At 40.0% G+C, this 23,475-nt stretch overlaps 1 protein-coding gene across 6 annotated transcripts; it reads right to left on the reverse strand.

The window, feature by feature from the left end:
• Positions 1-385: 385 nt before the first annotated feature.
• APOC1 (apolipoprotein C1) lies at positions 386-20,886 on the reverse strand. Of its 6 annotated transcripts, none has more exons than XM_075840245.1 (4): positions 20,841-20,886; positions 2,845-2,923; positions 1,323-1,473; positions 386-592 (listed from the first exon to the last, which is right to left on the reverse strand). In XM_075840245.1, exons 1-4 carry the CDS (start codon positions 20,874-20,876, stop codon positions 541-543), a joined length of 318 nt encoding a protein of 105 aa, XP_075696360.1. In that variant the 5' UTR covers positions 20,877-20,886; the 3' UTR covers positions 386-540. The 6 variants fall into 6 exon arrangements, with proteins under 6 accessions (XP_075696360.1, XP_075696365.1, XP_075696362.1 ...); XM_075840250.1 differs by lacking the exon at positions 20,841-20,886 and adding an exon at positions 7,608-7,695; XM_075840247.1 differs by lacking the exon at positions 20,841-20,886 and adding an exon at positions 4,921-4,956.
• Between the last annotated feature and the right edge of the window lie 2,589 nt (positions 20,887-23,475).

Consider the following 23,475-nt stretch of genomic DNA (forward strand, 5'->3'; position numbering starts at 1 on the left):
TTAGGAAAATCAGCGAAAAATAACATTTGCATAATAATTTGGAATGCGGTGTACAATAAAGTTCTAAGATTACTACTTCATGAAGTGCTGGATCATTCCATTTGTTTGTTAGCATGTAATTAACACAGGGCTGGAAAATAGGGAGGGTTAAAAGGGGCAAATGCCCATGGGCCTCCACTACACACCCCTGGATAATTATTTTTGGGCACTGTGTGGTGGTATTGTAGGGACACCTTTTGGTCGTTTTTTGAAAGGCGATGGTTGTCATTGTGAGCTTTCCGATTGGATTTTAAGAACTGACAGGTACGTCTGTGATTGAAATAATACAAATCTTATCCCAATATAGTCTTGTGATCAAAGCAAAAATAAACAAAATGAGCACAGATGGGGAGGCATAGAGTTTATTACATTCTCATGACGTACAGGTGGATTGCACTATGTTCAAAAAGGACATTTCTACATTATTCTTTGGAAACATTTAGCAGGGTAAGGGCTTCTCATTCTGCAGGGTTCAGAGACTTCTGAATTCTTCTTCTGAAATTAGTTTGAAAACTTGTCTTTTATTTTCTGAAAACCGTCAGTGAAAAAGTTCCTATTAAGAAAGCAAAAAGTTAAAATTCTAGTAGTGCGGTACTTTGGAGGTTCATATAAGTTGGAAAATAACTTCTAATAAGGTACCCCCCACTATTCAGGCCCCTTTACTGCAGTTCAGTGGGCTATACGAGGGGTGCATCATCCATTAGGCAAATTAAGAACTTTATCTCAGACGTCACCCTTCCCTGGGGGGTTGGGGGGTAGCATTTAGGTAGACATACAATCCATCCATGGACATTCCCATCTTTTATTTGGGGGACGCCATTTTACTTTTTGATTCAAAAAGACTAGAAGCCCTCCAGGGCTGTACTCTACTTTCTCCATATGCCTGAATTGGTGGTGTTGTGTGAGGTAATCCCTGTCTGTCAGCGGTTCTTCTCCAATCATCTACTGGTTGTTTCGACTCAGTATGGTAAATAGTGGGCACGCTTAGTGCCCACTTAGTTACCCCACCAGGACAGAACATGTGTACTATAGACAAGGGAATATAAATGTTGTCCAGGCAATAGAAACAGTACTGATGGGTACAAGGCCAGATAATAGTTGTCAGGGCATCTATAAAATGCGCTATGTAAGGGGCACCATGACTCCTGACGGGTCTCCTTCAGCCAGCATTGCTGAGAGGTGCTGGCAGGGCTGTGTGGTTAGATACCCCTGTTTAAGTGATGGCCTTGGTAGACGTCTTGTATATTGGTGCCCTAAATGGAATAAGTAATTCTCATAAGTACCTTGTCTTTATGGCAAATTCACTCTCGTGCAGACCTTTGATTGCAGCTTTAGTCTTATCTACCACTACGGAACCTGCACCTTTAATAGATTCTCCGAAAGATTTGACCCGCTCCTTCAGGGAGGGCTCCTGGGACTCGGCTGAGCTGGGTTCTGTATTGTAGCAAAAAAACAATAAAAGTATGTAAAGGAATAAACAGTGCAAAATATATATATATTATTTCCATTCAATGTCATCCCTAATTTGAAAGGGGTTGTAAAGGACTAAAAAACATTGCTACTTACTTCTAGAAACAGCTCCACACCTGTTAATGGGTTGTGTCTGGTATTGCAGCTCAGCTCCATTAAAGTGTATTAGAAAGAGCTGCAATATCACACGCAACCTGTGGACAGGTAAGGCGCTGTTTTTGGGGAAAAAAAGCAGCCATGTTTTTGTAATTTACAACCCCTTTAATGTATTCGGCTATACAATAAGCGGCTTATATCAAAATAAATGTTTGTAGAGTTTGTCAGAACTAGAGATATATGGCATATGGTAGTGATCATGGGGGTAAGAAACATTTCATGGATGGATGCTACAGTTGCACATGACAGCTTATATATCTGTTTACTGCATAGAGAATAGTCATAGATATTCCTGAAGTCACAGGGTGATGGTACTGGGTATTGCTGATCACATTTAAAGTAATTTTTTTTAATTTAATATTAAAAATTATTTGAAAAAAATTTAATGATGGCTGTGCAATTCTCAGGGTCATAAACTGTTTAAACTACATATATAAAGACTAATGATGATGATGATATTGAGACGTGAATCTCCACGTTTTATCATCGTGTACTTTTTAGGTCCAACATTCCGCGCTGATTAATTTCTTCATACATAATTATAGCAGTTGAATCTAATTTTTTCTGATACAAAGCTCCAAATCCCCTGCATAGACAGAAATAACTTACAAAATTCTGCCTGCCTGCAGCCACCACTAGAGGGAGCTTAGAAGCTGACTGCATACTGTATGCAATGAGCTCCTAAGCTCCCTCTAGTGGCGACTGCAGGCTCAGGTATGTTTTATTTTAACTTTATGAAGGGAAATTCTTAAAACTGATCTAGTGTAGATTTGAGCCATAATTTATGCAAGCTACTGATGTAAATTATGACAAATTTGTTGGGTTGCGAGTGCCTAGGTCTACCCACTGTTTACAAAAGTGGTGGAAACGACTCAAAGTTGAAATTTTTAACGCAAATTGTGACTTTTCTACGCCAGAAAACCGGTCTAAAAAAGTTTATAAATTCCCCCTATGTCTATGCAAGGGAATTTGGAGCTCTGTATCAGAAAAACAGAGCTCCTACCACCATTGAGTGATGGCAATTCTACACTAGACTATGAACAACCACATGACCTTGGAAGTTAGGAATCCAAAAACCTCTTCTTAGAGTTTCCTTGCATTTCCGTGTAGACGTGCATTTGTTATATGTAGATAATAGTAAAACTGCATTCTGCACCACAAGAACTTTTTGAAACATACCTGTCAACACAGAGAGAGCAATAAGGACAACCGACAGTGCGAGTAGTAGCTTCATCTTCACCGCAGCTGGAGAAAACACCTGATAAGGAAACCGTTATTCAGAGGGTTTCATGTGGTTAAGCCTCAAAATAGTTTACTACCGCGTGTTATCTAACATGGCAGAACTTTTTTCTGAGCTATTTCCCATGCTGTACACACCTAGATTGCCTGGATGAAGCAAATCTGAGGACACAGAGAATCACGGATGGTCAAAGAATCTTTCCTATTCTTCTGCAAGGAACATACTGTATTGACTAATAAAGTCCATCAACAGGACATTTCATAAACTGAGAATAGGAGGTTGACGTTGGACTGAAAAATATTCTTAGTAACCTACCACTATATGTCCTGAAGTGGCATCAGAAGAACTTGAGAGCCCCACCAGAACAGGGATCCTAGATGTACCATGGAGCTACTGTGGCAATGTGAATTAATGCCCCACTTCCGTCAGCATACTACAAACGATAATTGTCTATATCTGTAGATATACTGTATATGAAATTGAAAAGCATACCCTTCAAGAAATATTACCATAGGTGGATAATTTCAGGTGTGGGCACATTGGTGTTAAATTTTCTTCACCTATAGATCCTGGATATTAGGCAACTTGTCAGATATCCCGGACCACAATGACTCAGTGAGCTGATACACTGAGTTGGACTAAGATACATAAGGCTCAGAAGGGAAATGTTTTTGAAGGCCCTCTCTCAAGTGACCCAGAACTAATACACATTTTATTGGCATAGAAAGCCTAAGCAAAAATGTTCAGTTCCAATGTCATCTTCGTATTGATCTCATATGTCCTGTTATGGTGGCCCTTTTAGCATGCTCTAGTCCTCTGGTAGGCCAGTCCAACCCTACTCAAACTAGAAGGTAGCATTATACAAAAATTATAACCAGAGCAATATTGGGGTGTGTATGTCATTATATGCATGACTAGAAAAACTGTCTACAATAGAACCCACCAGGATCCAATCTGTCAACCCTGAAAACCTATTGGACAGATGTAGCTACAAAATCCAAGATATATTCCCAATCGATTCTATCAAATCGGTTGTCCAACTCTATTTGATCTAAATAAATTCCCCACGAAGTGCCCTGATTGCCCGGTCTGACTCTCTGATGTCTTCTAGGATTACATCCAAGTTATATACTTATTATAGGGCAATCGGGACACTTGCGATTCCACCCCTAAAATAAAAAAATATACCATACTCACTTTCCTTGTTTTCCCTGGGCAAAGCGGCTGTGCCGGCCTCCTGAGATGATGTTGTTTTCTTACCGTGGCAGCCTGTGATTGGTTGCAGCGGTCACATGGGACAAAACTACATCAGCTCAGGAGGCCGGCAGGGACACATTGCTACTGGAGATTAGGTGAGTATTATATATATTTTTTTAAATCTCCCTTTCTCCCTTCTTCCTTATCCTAATCTGTAAAATAGTGGCTGGCGGTCTCCATTATCCCTAATCGTGCACCGAGAACCACAATGGTGGGATTTAAAAAAATTCAAAACTTTTGGCAAATTCGATTTGTTTAGAATCGATAGTCACCATAGCGCGCTGATTCTAAACATTTGTCAGGGGCATAGCTAAGGGGGTAGCTGCCTCCCCATATGCCGGGAAGTGCACCAACAAGTCACTTTGCCTTGGCCAGGTTATATAGATATAGGACATAGACAACTGAACCTTTGCCCTGGTTGAAGGGAGGCTATGGCTCTGCATCTGTTATTAATTAGTTGGCCAAGTTATTCCTGGATCTATGGCCACCTTCCATCCCCAGATCAAATATTACTTTATAGTTGTATATGGCCCGCATCTGAACCAAAACAAGGTTCATCTTCCATCGAATCCCCCTAAATTAGGATAATATGATAATAATATCACACAACTACCATGAACATGTTGATAATGGCATCAACCATCAGTTACTGTTGACACAATGAACTCACAACCCACATTTATTGCCAGCTGTTTGTAGTTTGGCAACACCTGGAGAGCCTTAGGTGGTAGTTCAGAGAGGTCTACACCCCATCTTACATATTTCCTAAGAGACTGCATATTGGATCATCCCGTCTGGTATTTGAGATGTAGAAATGTCAGGTCTTCTTTGTGTGTTCTGGAGAAGTTGGGACACGTATACTGACCATAATTTTACTTGTGTGAAAAACTGTTTATCAAAGTGGTGTTTATTTGTATTATCTGTGAACTCGTCTTATCGGGAAAGTACGAAGAACGACCTATGATATTTGACAACCCAACTAGTAAACATAGCGTTCACTTGATAATAGAAGTGCATGGTATATAGATTTTTCTGGAGGTTCTCAGAACTTGAGATACATGGGGTAAAGTAGTGATGATAACCTTCCTGTCGAAAGGCCGTAACCCTATGAAAGAACATTGTGGTCAACCTCAAAAGATGACAATAGATAGCAATCAACTGCACAACACGTATGGTTAAGATAAACTTTGGTGTCACTTAAAGAAAGTTCACAATATTTTTCGAATTTTTCACCTAACATGAACCTACACTTTGCTAGCGCTTGACAATAAATGGACCATCAGATACGTTGACCGGCCTCAACGTTTTTGTAGATAAACAAGCCTTGTATATCCCATGTCTGTAGAAGTGCACCAACACCAAAACTGACCATACACATGAGATGAATGTTGGTCGAACCGATAATGTGTTACTATTGAAGGCTGAGCGTACATAATCTATATGAAGAGAGGGGAATACGGTGCTGCAAGACCCCTCAGAACAAAGGATGGAGCGTGTTGAAATCCAACATGCCCAATCCTTCTTTCCCTGACATCTGCCACCAAAGAACATTTGGGAGGCCCCCATGCATATTAGATCATCGGTCAATCCTGCCAAAATTTTAGGGTTTTGGACAACTTTTATCTAAGAGTATGGACAGCTTGCCTTTCTACAACATAGAACGGACTCTATTAGGTCTTTTTGTGTTTTTAGGGTATTTCACAAGTACTTTTAACATTTACATCGGCAGATAGGGTGACCCAAAACTATACAATGAATATGGCAGCATCACAATGAAGATGTTGTTTGATTGAGAAGATGACACACCATTATTTTACTTGTGCGTATCACTCCCGTACCATAGCATAGTCACATTAGGGTGATGACACACCGGTGCGATTCATGTAAATTTGAGTTACAGCTCTCCATATTAATATATGGAGAACTTCCATAGAAAACCATGATAGCAGTTGGCTTTTGGCCACAATTTTAAAATAATCTCTTCAAAAACGTAAGTTTTTTGGGCAGGACACCTGGGAGAGCTGTTGTGTGACTCAATTCTTTAGGTACAAACATATGAAGATCTCATGATAGTTTATCAGGCAAGCCTCAATATTATGTAATAAAGGGGATAAAGGGGTGAAAGTCTAACAATGTTTACAATGACCAGTCGCAGGCTGTTTTGCGTAAGGCTCTCGAGCTAGGACTACTGCCAAAAAAACGTGTACCCTTTAAGAATCCTACTTAAAGGGGATCTCCAGGATTATTAGTAAAGTTACATGAAACACTCACATGAAGTTCTCATGGATTGTATCACATTCCCGGCAGTAATTTAATCCAATAGCTGTGAGATGCATTATGGGGATTGAATTAGTGCTGGGTATAAAATACAGTGTGTCACAAAGTATTAGAAATTCCTGCTGTCATTTGAACTAACTTTATTTATAAAACACAGAATGATAAAGCACATAGGGAATTTGATGTGACGATTTAATACAAGCAGTACCTTCATTTACCTACATTGGAAGAACCATATTTTAGACGGCTATTCTCTTGCACACTATAAATGATTTAACAATTATTAGACGTTTTTGAAGTAACAAAATAAAGAATCTAATTGATCGATGGGTTGATCGATCGATTGCTCGATCGATCGATCGACTGATTATTAATTATTTTACTCTACTCAAATCTAATAATTTACATCACATTGTCCTTCTTTCAGGCAAAGTAATGGCTAGCAGTACATTATCAAGTTATGTATATGGCCGTTCACACATGGCACTAATACGGCCCTTTTTCACCATACATTTTAAGGTCGCAATACACGGAAACAAATGCGGGTCTACCAAACTGAATTTAGATCTATCATAGAACCCTATGGCGATCTAAGTTCAATATGGAGCGGGGGTCTAGCTATCACGTCCATAATACAGACTAAAAAGTGTGAGACCGCTATAAGGCTGGAATTTTTTTCTATTTTTTTTATACGTCTTTGCTTCCTATTTAATCGCCGGATGGAATATATCATGTTTCTATCCACACATTGCGTTATTTTCAGTCATTTCAGGATATACTGACATTTTTTTAAATGAAAAATTGCTTATTTTTTCACCATTGACTTTAACAAGGGAAAAAAATACATGTGATATAAAGTATAGCAAATCTGGCGTTGAGATTCGCTTAACTCTAATAAAGTATAGCCTGCCGCACTATTAAGATTGACAAATGTGTGTCACAAGTTAACCAACCAAGACACTACGCAATCAGTAGACCTTATAAATCAGGACAGATGCAATTACTAATTATCCTTATAAATAGTCATTATTGATCAATAGAAATTTACAATCAATGAAATCGATCAATCAATGAAAAATACATGTATACAGCCAATACCCAAGCATTGGTGGCCACTTCCCCTGAGTATACAGACACAAGCACCCTGATCTGCTGGAAGCACACTCACCTGGACGCAGACAGAAAGCTTCTGATCCTGTGAGTATAGGCAGACATCCTCTTATGTGTTCAGTCCCCTCCCCAGCATGCCCTCCTCACAGCAATTCCCACCCCCTGTTCACATGGGGGGTGAGGTGAGCAATTTGTCACTTAACCAAGGGACATTTCAAAGGGGATATAGGAGTCGAATTCAGAAATTATTTCAAGCTGCATACGTTATGTGCCAGAGTAGCAAAGTTTAAGTAAAATTTACTATTCCGCAGGTAAATCTATAGGAAAAAGTTTAGTCATTTTTGTTAAAACTTTGCTTCACGTGTGTTGTGCTGATCCTGTAACTAGAAGTCAGGACCATATCAGACTTTTGGACCCGCAGGCCGACTGGTCCTCACAGGAATGATTACAAAAGGGAAAATTAAATACTACGTTTTTGCTGGTGCCAACATCAGAAAGAATCAACATCAGGTGTGAACTTGGCAGTGCCCCAATAACAGTGACGCCATAACAGTGGCAGACCTGGTCATTATCATTAAGGTAATTATTATAGAAAATGATGACAGCTAAAGAGAAAAATTCCTCCTCCAACGCATGGTTGTGAAGGTTATTTGCCCTGTTGTATAAAAACGTTTTCTCATATCTATCTATCTATCTATCTATCTATCTATCTATCTATCTATCTATCTATCTATCTATCACATATCTATCTATCTATCTATCTATCTATCTATCTATCTATCTATCTATCTATCTATCTATCTATCTATCTATCTATCTATCTCATATCTATCTATCTATCTATCTATCTATCTATCTATCTATCTCATATCTATCTATCTATCTATCTATCTATCTATCTATCTATCTATCTATCTATCTATCTATCTATCTATCTATCTATCTATCTATCTATCTATCATCTATCTATCTCATATCTATCTATCTCATATCTATCTATCTATCTATCTATCTATCTATCTATCTATCTATCTATCTATCTATCTATCTATCTATCTATCTATCTATCTAATAATATCCAAAAAAGAGGCAGCACTCCGCAGAAAATATAGTAAAGGGTGTATTTATTGCCCCCTGTGCGTGCAACGTTTCAGCTCTATCCTCTAGAGCCTTTCTCAAGCAAATAACATGTGATACATTCCAAGTATATAACATGGTGACAATTAAATCAGTGAATCAATAGTAATCAGAGAAAAAATGTACATCAGCATAACATACATATAATAATAAATATATAGTGGGAAATAACACAATAATATCAAACAAGTAGTGTAAAAATAAGATGAATAATCAACGGTATATATGTCCAAAACCTATAATACAGTTAAAGTATCCAATTAAAGATGGTGTCCGCACCTGTGCGTATCATGTGTGTGTATTAAAAACAAATTAAAACAGGAAATCACCTCTTGGGATATAGCATCACGGCGCCGCCATGGCGATATGTAAGAAAGCGCTATTGCGCATGAGTAGGAGTTTTGCAATGTATTAATTATTACGGATATCCGGTATGTGAATCGCGCATGCGCAGGAGAGCGCAGACGCAACGCAGCCATTTTTAAATAGGGAAAGAATATCTCGTAATAGGGAATATATCTAAAGAGGTATGTACAAAATGCCAGAACATACCCATATAGGAACAATATCGCTCCCAATCTAATTTAAATTAGAACTATATCTATAGAGAGTGCGTATATATCACAACGGATATCTAAGTAAGATATCTAAAATAAAGTTAATAGGGAGGTAAGAACGCAGTGGTATAACCCCATTCACATTCAGAATTAAAATATTTTAATGAACATTGGAGTATATAGGTTGGTCAATAGCCATTTTATAAATGCCCATCTCCACCCCAATAGGGGAGGAACATAGACAATGAGGACATGTCATATGCCTCAATATCATAATGTTCCCCCGTAACCCCTATATATGTTATTTAGAACTTCAAAGTGAATATCGTATACCTCATATACGTCCAAAACCTCTCAGTACCAAAATTGTTCAAAGTCTGTATATTTTTTACACCCTCTAAAGATAACGTGGCAGAATATATGTAATAGCATAATATTTTATATAATTTCATAATTCGATATCCGTAAAAGGATACAATGCAAAAAAATTCCATAAAAATTTTTTTATTATTTTATTGTTATTTTTCAATAGTGTTGATATATAGAAAAAATCGTGATGTACTTCGTCCGTAGAGGTGATCTTCCAACAAGTTCAAAAGAACGCTCTAGAGTAAAAAGAAGAAGAAAAAAATTAGTATCTCAAAAGATTATAACCCTATGAATCAACATGTTAGTATTTATATCTATTGATAAAAATATCAAGCGCATCCACAATGGGGTATGATGGAACGAAGGAGAACTCACACCACTCCACTCAACACATAATCAACATTAAGTCCATTTGGTTTAAGGGTATTGAGCCTCTTAATCCATTGTAACTCCCTAGTTTTTAATAGTGTAATCCTATTACCCCCTCGTCTCAGGGGAGGAATATGATCCAAGATCCAAAATTTTAGTTGATGTTCCGTATGGCCCATCTCCGAAAAATGTTTCGAAACAGGTAAGTCCAAACGTTTTTTCCTAATCGTGTATCTATGCTGATTTAGTCTAATTTTCAACTCTAGTGTGGTTTCACCCACATATAAAAGATGACAGGGACATCGTAGAACATAAATGACAAAATCAGTGTTACATGTTAGATAGTGTCTAATCTGAAAATTTCTTTGTGTAGTAGGATGTACAAGAGTTGGACCTTTTAGCATGTGACTACAATTTATACAGTTCAAACATGGGAAACACCCAACCTTGGGTTTAGTCAAATATGTTTGTCCAGTAGGTTTAAGGGACCCAACATCAGTTTTCACCAATCTGTCCCTGAGGTTTTGAGATCTGCGATATGATAGCAGTGGGTATCTCGAAAATTCCGGGATATGTGTCAAACAATTTTTTAGCATAGGCCAATGACGTCTGATGATTTCCGTAATGGCCTTACTCTGGTCCGTATATGTAGATATAAATGGGATACGATCAGTTTGTATTTTAGTTGCTTTAGGTCTAAGGAGAATATCCCTATCTGTTTGTGACACCTTAGACTTATGTTCATTCAAGATTTTCATGGGGTATCCCCGAGTACGAAAACGGTTTACCATTTTTTCAAGGGTTACAGTGGCAGTATCTGTGTCGCTAACTATTCTTTTAACCCTCATCAGTTGACTACTTGGTAAGTTTTTTACCATACTGCGTGGATGATTACTGCTGTATAAAAGGAGATTGTTACAATCTGTTGGTTTAGTATAGAGCTCAGTACTAAAAATGTTGTTATTGACCTTAACCAAAACATCCAAAAATTGAATTTCAGTATCCGACTGTACCAGTGTAAATTTAATCTTGTCATCATATTCATTAATACATGAGAAGAAATCCAATAGCATATCATTATCCCCTGACCATATCATGAAAATATCGTCTATGTAACGCCACCACTTAATAACATGTTTGAAGTGGTTTGATCCATAGACGAACGCCTCTTCAAATTTGCGCATGAATATATTGGCGTAAGTGGGGGCAATGTTTGACCCCATCGCCGTTCCTTGCAGTTGAAGATAAAAATTATCCCCAAATAGAAAATAATTCATACCTAAAACGATCTCTAATAGTTGTAAAAGAAAGGTGCGGCAGTCAGGTGTGTAATCTGACGTGTCCAGAAAATTACTGACAGCTTGTATACCCTTTTTGTGATCTATAACAGTGTATAAATTGACCACATCGAACGATACCAATGTAATTTTTAAATCTACAGGCAGGATTACTTCATTAAGTTTATTTATAAAGTCGGATGTATCTCTAATATATGAAGCTGCCCCAATAGCATATAACCTCAAAATCTTGTCAAGAAAGATAGCAATGTGGCAAAAAATAGAATCAATCCCTGACACAATGGGTCTGCCTATCTATCTATCTATCTAATATCTATCTGTCTGTCTATCTATCTATCTATCTATCTATCTATCTATCTATCTATCTATCTATCTATCTATCTATCTATCTATCTCATATCTATCTATCTATCTATCTATCTATCTATCTATCTATCTATCTATCTATCTATCTATCTATCTATCTATCTATCTATCTATCCATCTAATATCTATCTATCTATCTATCTATCTATCTATCTATCTATCTATCTATCTATCTATCTATCTATCTATCTATCTCATATCTATCTATCTATCTATCTATCTATCTATCTATCTATCTATCTATCTATCTATCTATCTATCTATCTAATATCTATCTGTCTATCTATCTATCTATCTATCTATCTATCTATCTATCTATCTATCTATCTATCTATCTATCTATCTATCTATCTATCTATCTATCTATCTATCCATCTAATATCTATCTATCTATCTATCTATCTATCTATCTATCTATCTATCTATCTATCTATCTATCTGTCTATCTATCTATCTATCTATCTATCTATCTATCTATCTATCTATCTGTCTGTCTGTCTGTCTGTCTGTCTGTCTATCTATCTAAAAATCCAGGGCCGATTCTAGCTTTTCTGCTGCCTGAGGCGGCATCCCCCTGGCTGTTCTACGTCACTAGCAGCCTCCACAAACTCTTGCAGATGCGCCGTTGCCTTGTACTCCCCTGGCATGCGTGGTGCAGCGACAAAGCTGGACAGAGTACACCTCACTGCACGGTGCGTGTCCAAGGTTTACAAGGAAATGGCGCATCCGAGAAAGTTGAAGGGGACTGGTAGTGATGTAGCCAGGGGGATGTCAATCAAGCACGGAAAGGTGGGTTTGGAGGCAGGACTATGTGACTCTTCAGGATAGCGGCACTGCCCCATGACCCTTTAATGAGTAATTAGCATAAAGCGCGCACCATTTTAAAAGTTGATTATATGGATTTTGCTACATCTGGAAAAAAAAAATAGGGGAATGTTTGGAAATATTGTCAGGTCATGTATTACTACATGGTGGCAGTTCAAGGGGTTAAAACTACCTGGCAGGTTCCCATTAAATATACAATGAATTGAAAACAATTCCATCTGCCCTGCAATTTTGTTATTATAAGAAATATCCTATATAATTACAGTTTCAGAACAAAGCTCATATACAGTACAGTACCAGAACAAAGCTCAATACATATAGACAGCACCAGAACAAAACTCAGTACATAAATACAGCACCAGAGCAAGCTCAGTACATATATACAGTACCAGAACAAAGCTCAATACATATATACAGCAACAGAACCAAGCTCAGTACATATATACAGCACCAGAACAAAGCTCAGTGCATATATACAGCACCAGAACAAAGCTCAGTACATATATACAGCACCAGTACCAATCTCAGTACATAAATACAGCAACAGAACAAAACTCAGTACATTTATACAGTATCAGAACAAAGCTCAATACATATATACAGCACCAGAACAAAGCTCAGTACATAAATAGAGCTCCAGAACCAAGCTCATAAATATATACAGTACCAGAACCAAGCTCAAAACATATATACAGCCCCAGATCCAAGCTCAGTACATATATACAGTACCAGAACAAAGCCCGGTACATAAATACAACACCAGAACCAAGCTCAGTACATATATACAGCACTAGAACTAAGCTCAGTACATAAATACAGCACCAGCACTAAGCTCTATACATAAGTACAGCACCAGAACAATGCTCAGTACATAAATACAACACCAGAACAAAACTCAGTACATAAATACAGCACCAGCAGAAGTACACCTCAGAATAAAGATCATTTGCAAATTTAGTGCAACCCCTGCCGTTTAGGATTGTTTGGCGTAAAACTACAACTCCCAGCATGGCCCGAACATTGGTAAGGATATGCTGGGAATTGCTGTTTCACAAAAAAAAGTCATACCACCCATCATCTCGCTGCAGATCGTACAGTGACTACAGTACTGATTGGAGGCAGAATAAACAGTTACATTGAGTGACTCACAGGGGACGTCTTTTTAGATTCTAGTTTTTCTTTATCTCTTTTCTGCTACATTCAGTCAACCTCTATGATGACTTCTCCCAACCACGGCCCATTTCTGCAGTGTGCCGTTCAGATGTCTTCAGCTTCTCACTTTTCAAACATTTCTGCACCTATAAACAAAGATAACATGTAGATAGTGCCCCACTTAGAGACCCCTGTAGACAGTATCCCACATACATAGTGCCCCCTATAGAGCCTCCTATACTGCCTTCCATAGTGGCCCATGTAGATAGTGCCCCACATACAGCACCCCTGTAGATAGTGCTCCACATACAGCCCCCTGTAGATAGTACCCCACATACAGCCCCCTGTAGATAGTACCCCACATATAGACCCCTGTAGATAGAGCCCCCCCCCCCTGTAGATATAGCCGCTCACACTTTTGATTGAAAAACAACAACTTTACATACTCACCTGGTCCCATTCCCACGTCGTCCTCTAGCAATGCAGGCCTGCTCTCTTCTGAGCAGGTCTGCTGGGGCTTAACAACACAAGTGGCGCGATGATGTCATCGCACCACTTGCATCATTAAAAGGCACAGAATGGCAGGTCAAGGCACATTCTTGCCCTGGCAATCAGCGCCTTTGAACGACGCAGGCGGTTTGATGACGTCATCGCGCATCTTGCCTCGTTGAAAGGCTCTGATTGGCAGGGTGCCTTGCCCTGCCTTTCAACAATGCAAGCGGCACGATGACGTCATCGCGGCGCTTGCATCATTGAAAGGCTCTGAATGGTGAGGCAAAGAATGTGCCCTGCCAGCGCTAGTGATGCATGTAATTGTATCTGCATCCTATAGACGCAGATACAATTATAGTGCAGGAAGAGGTGGCGGAGGCTGGTTTCAGTGGCTCCGCCGCCTCCTCAGAGAGGTAGCAGACTGACGCTTGAGGCGAGAAGCTCATCTCGCCTCATGGCCCTGTATGTATGTATGTATGTATGTATCTATCTATCTATCTATCTGTCTGTCTGTCTGTCTGTCTGTCTGTCTGTCTGTCGATCTGTCTATCTACTGTATCTATCTAGGACTAATCGCCGATCGATCTCTGCTTTTATTTGTGGCCTGGTGTAGTCTTTTATTGATGGGATGCAGATCTTTTTGGCACGACTTTCCAACTGCACTTGACAATAACAGAAATCTGTCATGCCAGTTTGCGTCATGAAAAGGAGCCGATTGTCGGCAGAAAATAGTCTGAATCGGCCTTTTCAAGCGCTCAAAATCTCTAGTGTATAGCCAGGTTAACCGTAGAGACCTTAGACAGTGAGGAAGGTCTATGTAAACCATTTTCATCCATCATACCATAATCCAGTGCATACCACCATGTAACCTTATTTTCTGTAAAAAATGAAAGAAAGAAGTGCCTCATGGAGTAGAAATCCCAAAGATAAAGAAGATAATAGACACAGGTGTGAAAATTACCCTCACCTGAGACAGTGCGTTTTGCATTCAAGAAGGAAAAAGGAGGAAGATAAATAGCGCTACTTCATCAAGATAAGAGGTCATTAAACTCGTTAGTAGTAATCCAGTTTTTCATAAGATGACGCGTTTCGACACCGGACCGGCATCGAAATGCGTCATCTTACTAAAAACTGGATTACTACTAACGACTTTGATGACTTTTTATCTTGAGGAAGTAGCGCTATTTAGATTCCTCCCTTTTCCTTCTTGAATACCATCTAGTCTTAAATGTAACCTAATGTTTTTCCGAATTGTAAGAACAAATTCATTTAAAGGGTTTTTCCTACCATTAAAGTTTTATGGCACCTTGAACAAATGTGCAAAAAATGTCTTAAATCATGGAATATCCTCCTTATGTCTCTCCAATAATCCACTAGTAATTGTGAGCTATAACATTCATTCAAACTTACCAACTCTCCAGAAAGTCTGGGATACCCCCCGAAATAAAAGGCTAATCTCCAATGCACCAAATATACTCACTTTCCCCCGTTCCTGCACTCCTCTGCACACGCAGGTGCCGCCGCAAAAAACAACATCCTGACCATGACTTTAGCATCAATGTTGTCTGCGGTGGCGCAGGAGTGCAGGAATGAGAAGACATTAGTATCTGTACATCTAGTCTGGGGTCTGTCTAGGAGATAGTAGTCTGGTCTGAGGTCTGTATAGGGAATAGTCTGGTCTTGGGTATGTATAGGGGATAGCAGTCTGGACTGGGGTCTGTATAGGGGATAAACTGGACTGGGGTCTGTATTAGGGATAGTAGTCTTGACTGGGGTCTGTATAGGGGATAGTCTGGCCTTGGGTTAGCATAGGGGATAGTAGTCTTGTCTGGGGACAATAGAGGGGATAGTAGTATGGTCTGGGGTCTGTAAAGTGGATAGTAGTCTGGCCTGGGGTCTGTATAGTGGATAGTCTAGTCTGAGGTCTGTATAAGGGACAGTCTGGGGTCTGTATAGGGGATAGTAGTCTGGTCTGGGGTCCGTATAAGGGATAGTAGTCTGGTCTGAGGTCTGTATAAGGGACAGTCTGGGGTCTGTATAGGGTATAGTAGTCTGGTCTGAGGTCTGTATAGGGAATAGTCGGGTCTGGGGTCTGTATAGGGAATAGTAGTCTGGTCTGGGGTCTGTATAGGGGATAGTAGTCTGGTCTGAGGTCTGTATAGGGAATAGTCGGGTCTGGGGTTTGTATAAGGGATAGTAGTCTGTCTGGGGTCTGTATAAGGGATAGTAGTCTGGTCTGGGGTCTGTATAGGGAATAGTAGTCTGGTCTGGGGTCTGTATAGGTAATAGTAGTCTGGTCTGGGGTCTGTATAAGGGATAGTAGTCTGGTCTGGGGTCTGTATAGGGAATAGTAGTCTGGTCTGGGGTCTGTATAGGTAATAGGTAGTCTTGTATGGGGTCTGTATAAGGGATAGTAGTCTGGTCTGGGTTCTGTATAAGGGATAGTAGTCTGGTCTGGGGTCTGTATCGGGGATAGTAGTATGGTCTGGGGTCTGTATAGGGGATAGAAGCCTGGTGTAGGGTCTGTATAGGGGATATCAGTCTTGTCTGTGGTCTATATTTAGGGGAAGTCTAGGGTCATTATTTAGGGGGAGTCTGGCTGCTGTCTTTAATTTTTGGGGTCTGTAATAGAATAAGTGCAGCAGATTTCATCCATCACAGCCCTTTAAAAGTATCACTGTGATCTGAGTAGTTGTCATAGACAACTGCCTTATCTTTTTCTGCACTAATTCTAAAAAATAAGGAGACACAGGGCACGTTTATAATGTTGAATGGCATTTCAGCCTGAAAATGCAGGATAGCATGCGGTCAAGGGATGTGGCCTGCAAAAAGAGATGTGATCCATAAAAAAAAAAATCACAAAATCTCCCTGAAAACAATTTCCAAAATTTGGCAAGTATACATTTATTAGCTCTTTCCCTTTTGAGGTCGCAAAGGGCCCCCTTATCTCCTGCACACGTCGCAAATATAAGATGTCCGCCCGTGGTATTATTGGTGTCATACTATTGAAACCCCCACTGGCCAATGAGGGGCTACATTTTTGATTATCATATCTATGGAGACCATTCCCAACATTGGCTTTTTTGAAAAACAGGTATGGTACAGATTGGATTTGAACCTACTCGATTCTTTTATTTCCTTCAAGATAAGTGGCACCAGAAGTGTCTAGTTGTCAATCATCTTTGCCCCCGTCATAGAAATCACATACAGTGCCTCTTCGGGCTGAGCTGAATGGGCATGTTTATGGTGGAGAAGGGTAAGGTAGCTACTGATACAGTTCTTATATCTATGACCAGCCTAAACACCCGGAAGATGAACCACCAACCAAAGTTGTTAATGAGCCATCTCATTGTATGAACTTTTTTTTATCAGCTTTTTCCATAGGATCCTTTATAACGTTAATTGCACTCAATTGAAGGGTGAACATTCCAAGATTATGACTTAAAAAGACTCCTGTTTACATGAGGCCATCACCACAAAAGGTTTACTCCAAAGTGTTAATTGGGTGAGTGCTACATCCTGTTTTTTTTTACAGTTGGACAGCCCCTTTAAACCATCACTAACTTTTTGTATAAATCAATAGTATAATCAAATGTATAAACCTTTATAATATATCTTAATAGAGAAAAATGCCTATTTCTCTACGTATTAGCCCGTCCCCATCCCCAACTCTAAACTTACTGCTAAATCTATCTCCTCCAGATGAGATGGACTATCAGCTCACTGAGGGATCAGGTCACAGCTGCCGATAGAAATCTATTGAGAGGGAAGGGGGAGGAGGATGTACACACATATGACAGTTTATTCTGAAAAGTCACTTGTAAGGGGTTAGGTACGCTTGAACGTACATCATTGCTCAAAAATCTGTGCTGATAACTGTTCTTTCTTCCTATGTCAACTAGCCATGCTTCAAAGTCTTCTTTTTCTTCTTGCTGCTGCAAGTCGCTCAGATACAGAAGCCATTTTAGCAGCTATAGAGCTACTATTTTGTCACAGGGTCACCCAGACTTCATAAAAATGCTTTCCCCTGCTCTCGCCTCCTTTCTTTTCACTTTCTATTCCTGTTTAATGCAGTGCTCCTATTAACCTGTGACTTGCAAAATCCAGTGCATAGTTCAGGAAAATGAATCTCTGTAGATGATTATTATCTCATCATATAGGACCACAACAGTCAGAATTATTGGATAGTGAGTTATAGATCTTTTTGATTTGCCAAATACATATTTATTTTATAATATAATATAATATCAGACATAGGGCTATTAGATAACTCATGAAAATTTGGAAATGTGTTTAATTCCTACATGTCCGACTGTTTAGGTACGCCTTCATAACCCTAGCTGTAAAGCTCTGCCGGTTTAATACTTTCTGCAGGCTGCTTAAAAGGATAAAGTAAAGCGCTGGCCTATGGAGGACGGGCACAATTATGTGTAATAGGATTAAGAGATTAGTTATTTGAGATTTTCTCACGGAAGGTGTTTTTTTTCTTTATTCCATTTGCCAAGCATCAATGGTGGATGGTTAACAACGCTGTACTGACGCAAGTAGGGGGGGGGGGGGGGGAGGCGAAAATAACACACAAAAAGAAAAAAATATAACACAAAGAGAAGGGGAAATGAAAGCAAAGGTCATAATACAAAATAATGTAGTAGTAGTAGTAGTAGTAGTAGTAGTACAGTACAAAGGGAAATACACATCACAGGGGGTTTTACTGGAAGTCTGTGTATAATACATAGGGCTCCTTTAGGGCTCACGTTACACGTAGTAATGGCTTTGTTAGATATTGCAACTAATTAGATTCTAGATTTGATCTCTTATTTTGCAAGCATACGTTTGATTATTATTGGCCACACTCCCACTGTCTTTGTACTAGTTTTCATCCCCATAAATGACCCCCAGTGTCATGATTTTGACAGTTACCCTATTTCTATCGGGGAAATATGTATGCCACTGTTGGATCTGTGTGGTGTATATCTAGATCCTGTGATTATGTAATAAGTATATATATATATATATATATATATATATATATATATATATATATATATATATATATATATATATATACAGTACTTTCCATATAGAAGCAGTAGCGCCGCTCCCACTTCATTCTAGTGATTGGCGAAGGTCAACATATCTTTGATGGGACAACCTATATACCAGAATAAGAATTTCTGTCCAGACTTGAAAATGCACTGCAATACTTACTTTGCACTGAGTTAAAGCCTGCATTCACAGGTCTGTTGGTTGTCATTGGGAACAGTCAACAACCCTATTGACAGACACACCCCTAACTGACATATAATGCAGAGGGATAGTTCATTTTTCCTACATCAGATGACTTATACAGAGCCTAGTATAAAGATGACACGTCCCAGAATGCAAATCACCAAACCAAACTCTGTGCAGACATTGAGCCAGGAATGCTGGATGATTACAGCTCTGAAGCCTTCAGGACTGTGAATGAAGCTCTGGAATATAACAAAGGCTGTATCTCAGGATTAGTCCAATATAAGTCATGTAATGTATTTACAAAGTGACCCAACTTTTTTTTGTAGATTCATTCTACATGTAGACACTAGAACCGCGTCTTCAAAAAAACTACACCCGTAGTACTACATGAAAAAAAAGTTGTAACATTTGCATTACCCTACATTGATGTCACTGATGAAAATTGGCACGAGAATTCAAAACTTAGAGCATGCTGGGATTTACAATATAAAACTAATGAAAAACCACAGTGGAAAACTGGCATGGGGATGGCAAATATGCCAACAAATATGTCCTGTGTGAATCTGACCTAAGTCCACTGCAATAAAATGACTGATCTAATTTAGTCTATCACACCCATGAGACCTGACCAAAAGAAAGGAAACTGTGAGATACGTATTAGGCTTCGTTCACATCTGCGCTAGGGCTTGTCTCCTTTGTGCAAGGGTTCCGTCGTTTTGACGGAATCAATAGCGTAGTCGACTACGCTATTGATTCCGTCAAAACGACGGAACCCTTGCCCAATGGAGACAAATGGAAACCATTGGCACCGGATCCGTCACCATTGAAATCAATGGTGATGTAAACGGAAACCTATGGTTCCCATTTGTGTCTGTCAGGGCTCCGTTCTGACGGAAAGCTCCGACGGAACGGAGCCCTAGCGCAGATGTGAACGAAGCCTAATCTATTCTCCGAGACTTGAGATAGCACTTAAAGGGGATTTACCACACCGTTATCACATCAGTCAGGAGTGTTATAAAAGTATGATCATATGGGGCCCCCATTGGTCCCAAGAATGAGGGGGACCCATCTTCTGTTTTTAGTGAAGTGGTAGCCGCACATGCAGGGTCGTCCTCTGTTATAGTGAATAAAAGTAACAGAAAGATTTTGTTTGGACAACCTAATCTGTATACATAAACCACCTACCAACCGTCCTGTTTTTCACAGGATTTTCTCGTGACGTGGACCTCAAAAGGGATGGGCTTATGCTAAAGTGTCCTAAAACTAGTGTTTTTGGCAGGTATGTGGGCGTTTCTGGGCAAATTCAGGAAATGCTTGAAGCTGCCCTTCAAACGGTGATTCAAATGTTGGCAGTAAGTTTCTTTAAAGGGAACCTGTCACTAGATTTTAGGGCACTAAACCACCAGCATGTTGTTATATTGCTGGGATTTAGCGTCATGCCCCTTTCAAAACTTTCCATTGTAGCATTTTGTCCAAAAAGAAGTTATAAATTACCGAAGAAGAGTCACAGTGTACCGGCCTCAGCTTCATCTGAGCACTGAGCATGTGCAGGAAGCCGTTGGACTCTTCTCTGGTAATTTACATACAGCGCACGCTGTATTATAACTTTTTTTTAGACAAAATGCCACAACGAACAGATTTGAGAGGGGCATGTTTAGGGCGCTAAACCCCAGCAGTATAATGACATGCAGATGGCATGACCTAAAATCGAGTGATAGGTTCCTGTTAATCTGCAATCACTGGGACTTTACTTCAGGTATCAAATAATCAGATATTGGACAGTAAAGTACATAAAACTTTCAGGAAAAAAGTTTCAGGATAAAACGTTAACACAACATCTGCCACCATATTGGGCCTTATTTATCAAAACAGTAAGACTGCTCTTGTTTCCCATAGCAACCAATCAGAGCTCAGCTTTCATTTCTCAAACTGCTCTGGAAAAATGATAGCTGCTCTGTAATTGGTTGTTATGGGCAACAAGATCATTCCTAATCTTAGGCTCTCATTTTTCAGAAGCCCTTTTAAAAATGAAAGAGGCAATCCGATTGGTTGTTATGGGAACTACTCCACTTTTCCTGTACACCAGTTTTGATTAATCTCCCCCATCCGTCAGGATTCGATAGGTCCTGTTTTAAAATGGATCCGTCAAAGCTATCATGGCTCCATTAGGAATGGAAGCCATGACAGTAATATCAACAGAGAGGACATATTTAGATAACACTTTATTGTCCCGGTTTTGTTGCTTTTTTTCTGCAGCAAAAAATGTAAACACACCCTCATGGCTTTATTCGGACGAGGTTCCGTTTCTGGGTTTCGGCGACATTTCCGTCACTTTTGATGACAAGAATAGTGCAGCATGCAGTACGGGCCTGTTCACATCACCGTTCATTTCCGTTCCGGGGTTCCGTCTGAGGTCTCCGTCGGGTGAACCCCGCAACGGAAAGTGAAAGTGACTGCACAGCTTCCGTTTCAGTCACCATTTATCTCAATGGTGACGGAAACATCGCTAATGCTTTCCGTTCGTCACCATTCCGGCTGGTTTTCGGTTTTCCGACGGAATCAATAACGCAGTCGACTCCGCTATTGATTCCATCGGAAAACCGGAAACCAGCGGGAATGGTGACGAACGGAAAGCATTAGCGATGTTTCCGTCACCATTGAGATCAATGGTGACTGAAACGGAAGCTGAGCTGTCACTTTCACTTTCCGTTGCGGGGTTCACCCGACGGAACCCTCGACGGAACCCCGGAACGGAAATGAACGGTGATGTGAACAGGCCCTACTACTGTTGCCGGAAAAATGACGAAAACCTCGACGGAACCCTGACGGACCCCTTTATAAGTCAGTGGCATCCTACGGGCACCGTTTATATCCGTCGTACAATTAGGGTTGCCACTCGGCCAGTGAACCACCTGCCCAGCCGGTAATAATAATTGGCGGTACAAAACCTTAAGTAACTTCAGATAATTAATGTAGCAAATTTCTTATAAAAAAATACTCACCTTTTGAATCCCACTGCCACTCCAGCGCCGACATTCCGGGGTCCCCCGCGGGTCCTGCAGTGATGACGCTACGTACCGCATGCAGCCAATCACATAAGTGATGAGTGTGACGTCATCTTTGCAAGACCAGCGGGCACCACCGGTATGTTGATGCTTGAGCGGTAAGGGTCAGCGTCAGCAGGTTCTACCGACATTTATCTAATGTGTATGGCCACCTTTACCAAAAAAGTACTTTCTCAAAACCACATCCACTTTTTTTACGCGTGGTAACATGGCCAGTGTGTTTGGGTGGGAAAGATGGCAACCCAACCTACAATGGATCTGGCACGACAATATAAACGGAGGCCACAGCGCATATGTGAGTTTCTGCTTCTGTCCTTGTGAAATTCCACAATTTTTGTAAACTTTACAGATTATTGGATGTCAGATTAAAGGAATTTTACTGAATATTCATTTTTGCATGATGTATGGTAATTGGCAGTAACAGTCCTATACCCGGACCCTCCACCTAAGCACCAATGACATCACAGTATCTAATGATACGTATAAAATATATTCATTTGTATAGTCAGAAAGCTCCGTCTTTGCATGTGGTGGTTGCTGGGCTCTTGGCTTAAGGACTCATTCAGACGACCGTGTATCTCGTCCGTGTGATGGCCGTTAAAACAACGGCCGTCACACGAACTCATGTATTTCAATGGGGCCGTTCGCGCGACCATTGTTTCAACGGACTGTGTGAAGGATCCGTGAAAAAATAAAACACGTCCTATTTTACGGCGTGTCGCGCATCCCTCCATAGACTCTAATCTATGGGGGATCTGCGATAACGCGTCCTGCACGGGTGCGCCTGGGACGTGAAAACCTAACATTTTCATGTCCGAGGTTGCCGACGCTCGTCTGAATGTTAGGGCCGGTTGTCATTGCTGTCGTCTGCAATTTGAGGGTTGCATTTATTTTTTAGGCTCCGAGTGCTTAAATATATGGGATTTGGGTTAAAGGCAGAGGATTACATCAGACTGCGGCAGGGGAGGGGGATGTGGTGCAACCTTTGTACTTGTTTCCTAGTCCTCTGGACAAAGCCGTGATTTTATGTCTAATAATCTACTTATTTGTTGCAATCTCTCGCC

This window comes from Rhinoderma darwinii, chromosome 10 (assembly GCF_050947455.1).
Source record: "Rhinoderma darwinii isolate aRhiDar2 chromosome 10, aRhiDar2.hap1, whole genome shotgun sequence".
NCBI classification, from domain to species: domain Eukaryota; kingdom Metazoa; phylum Chordata; class Amphibia; order Anura; family Rhinodermatidae; genus Rhinoderma; species Rhinoderma darwinii.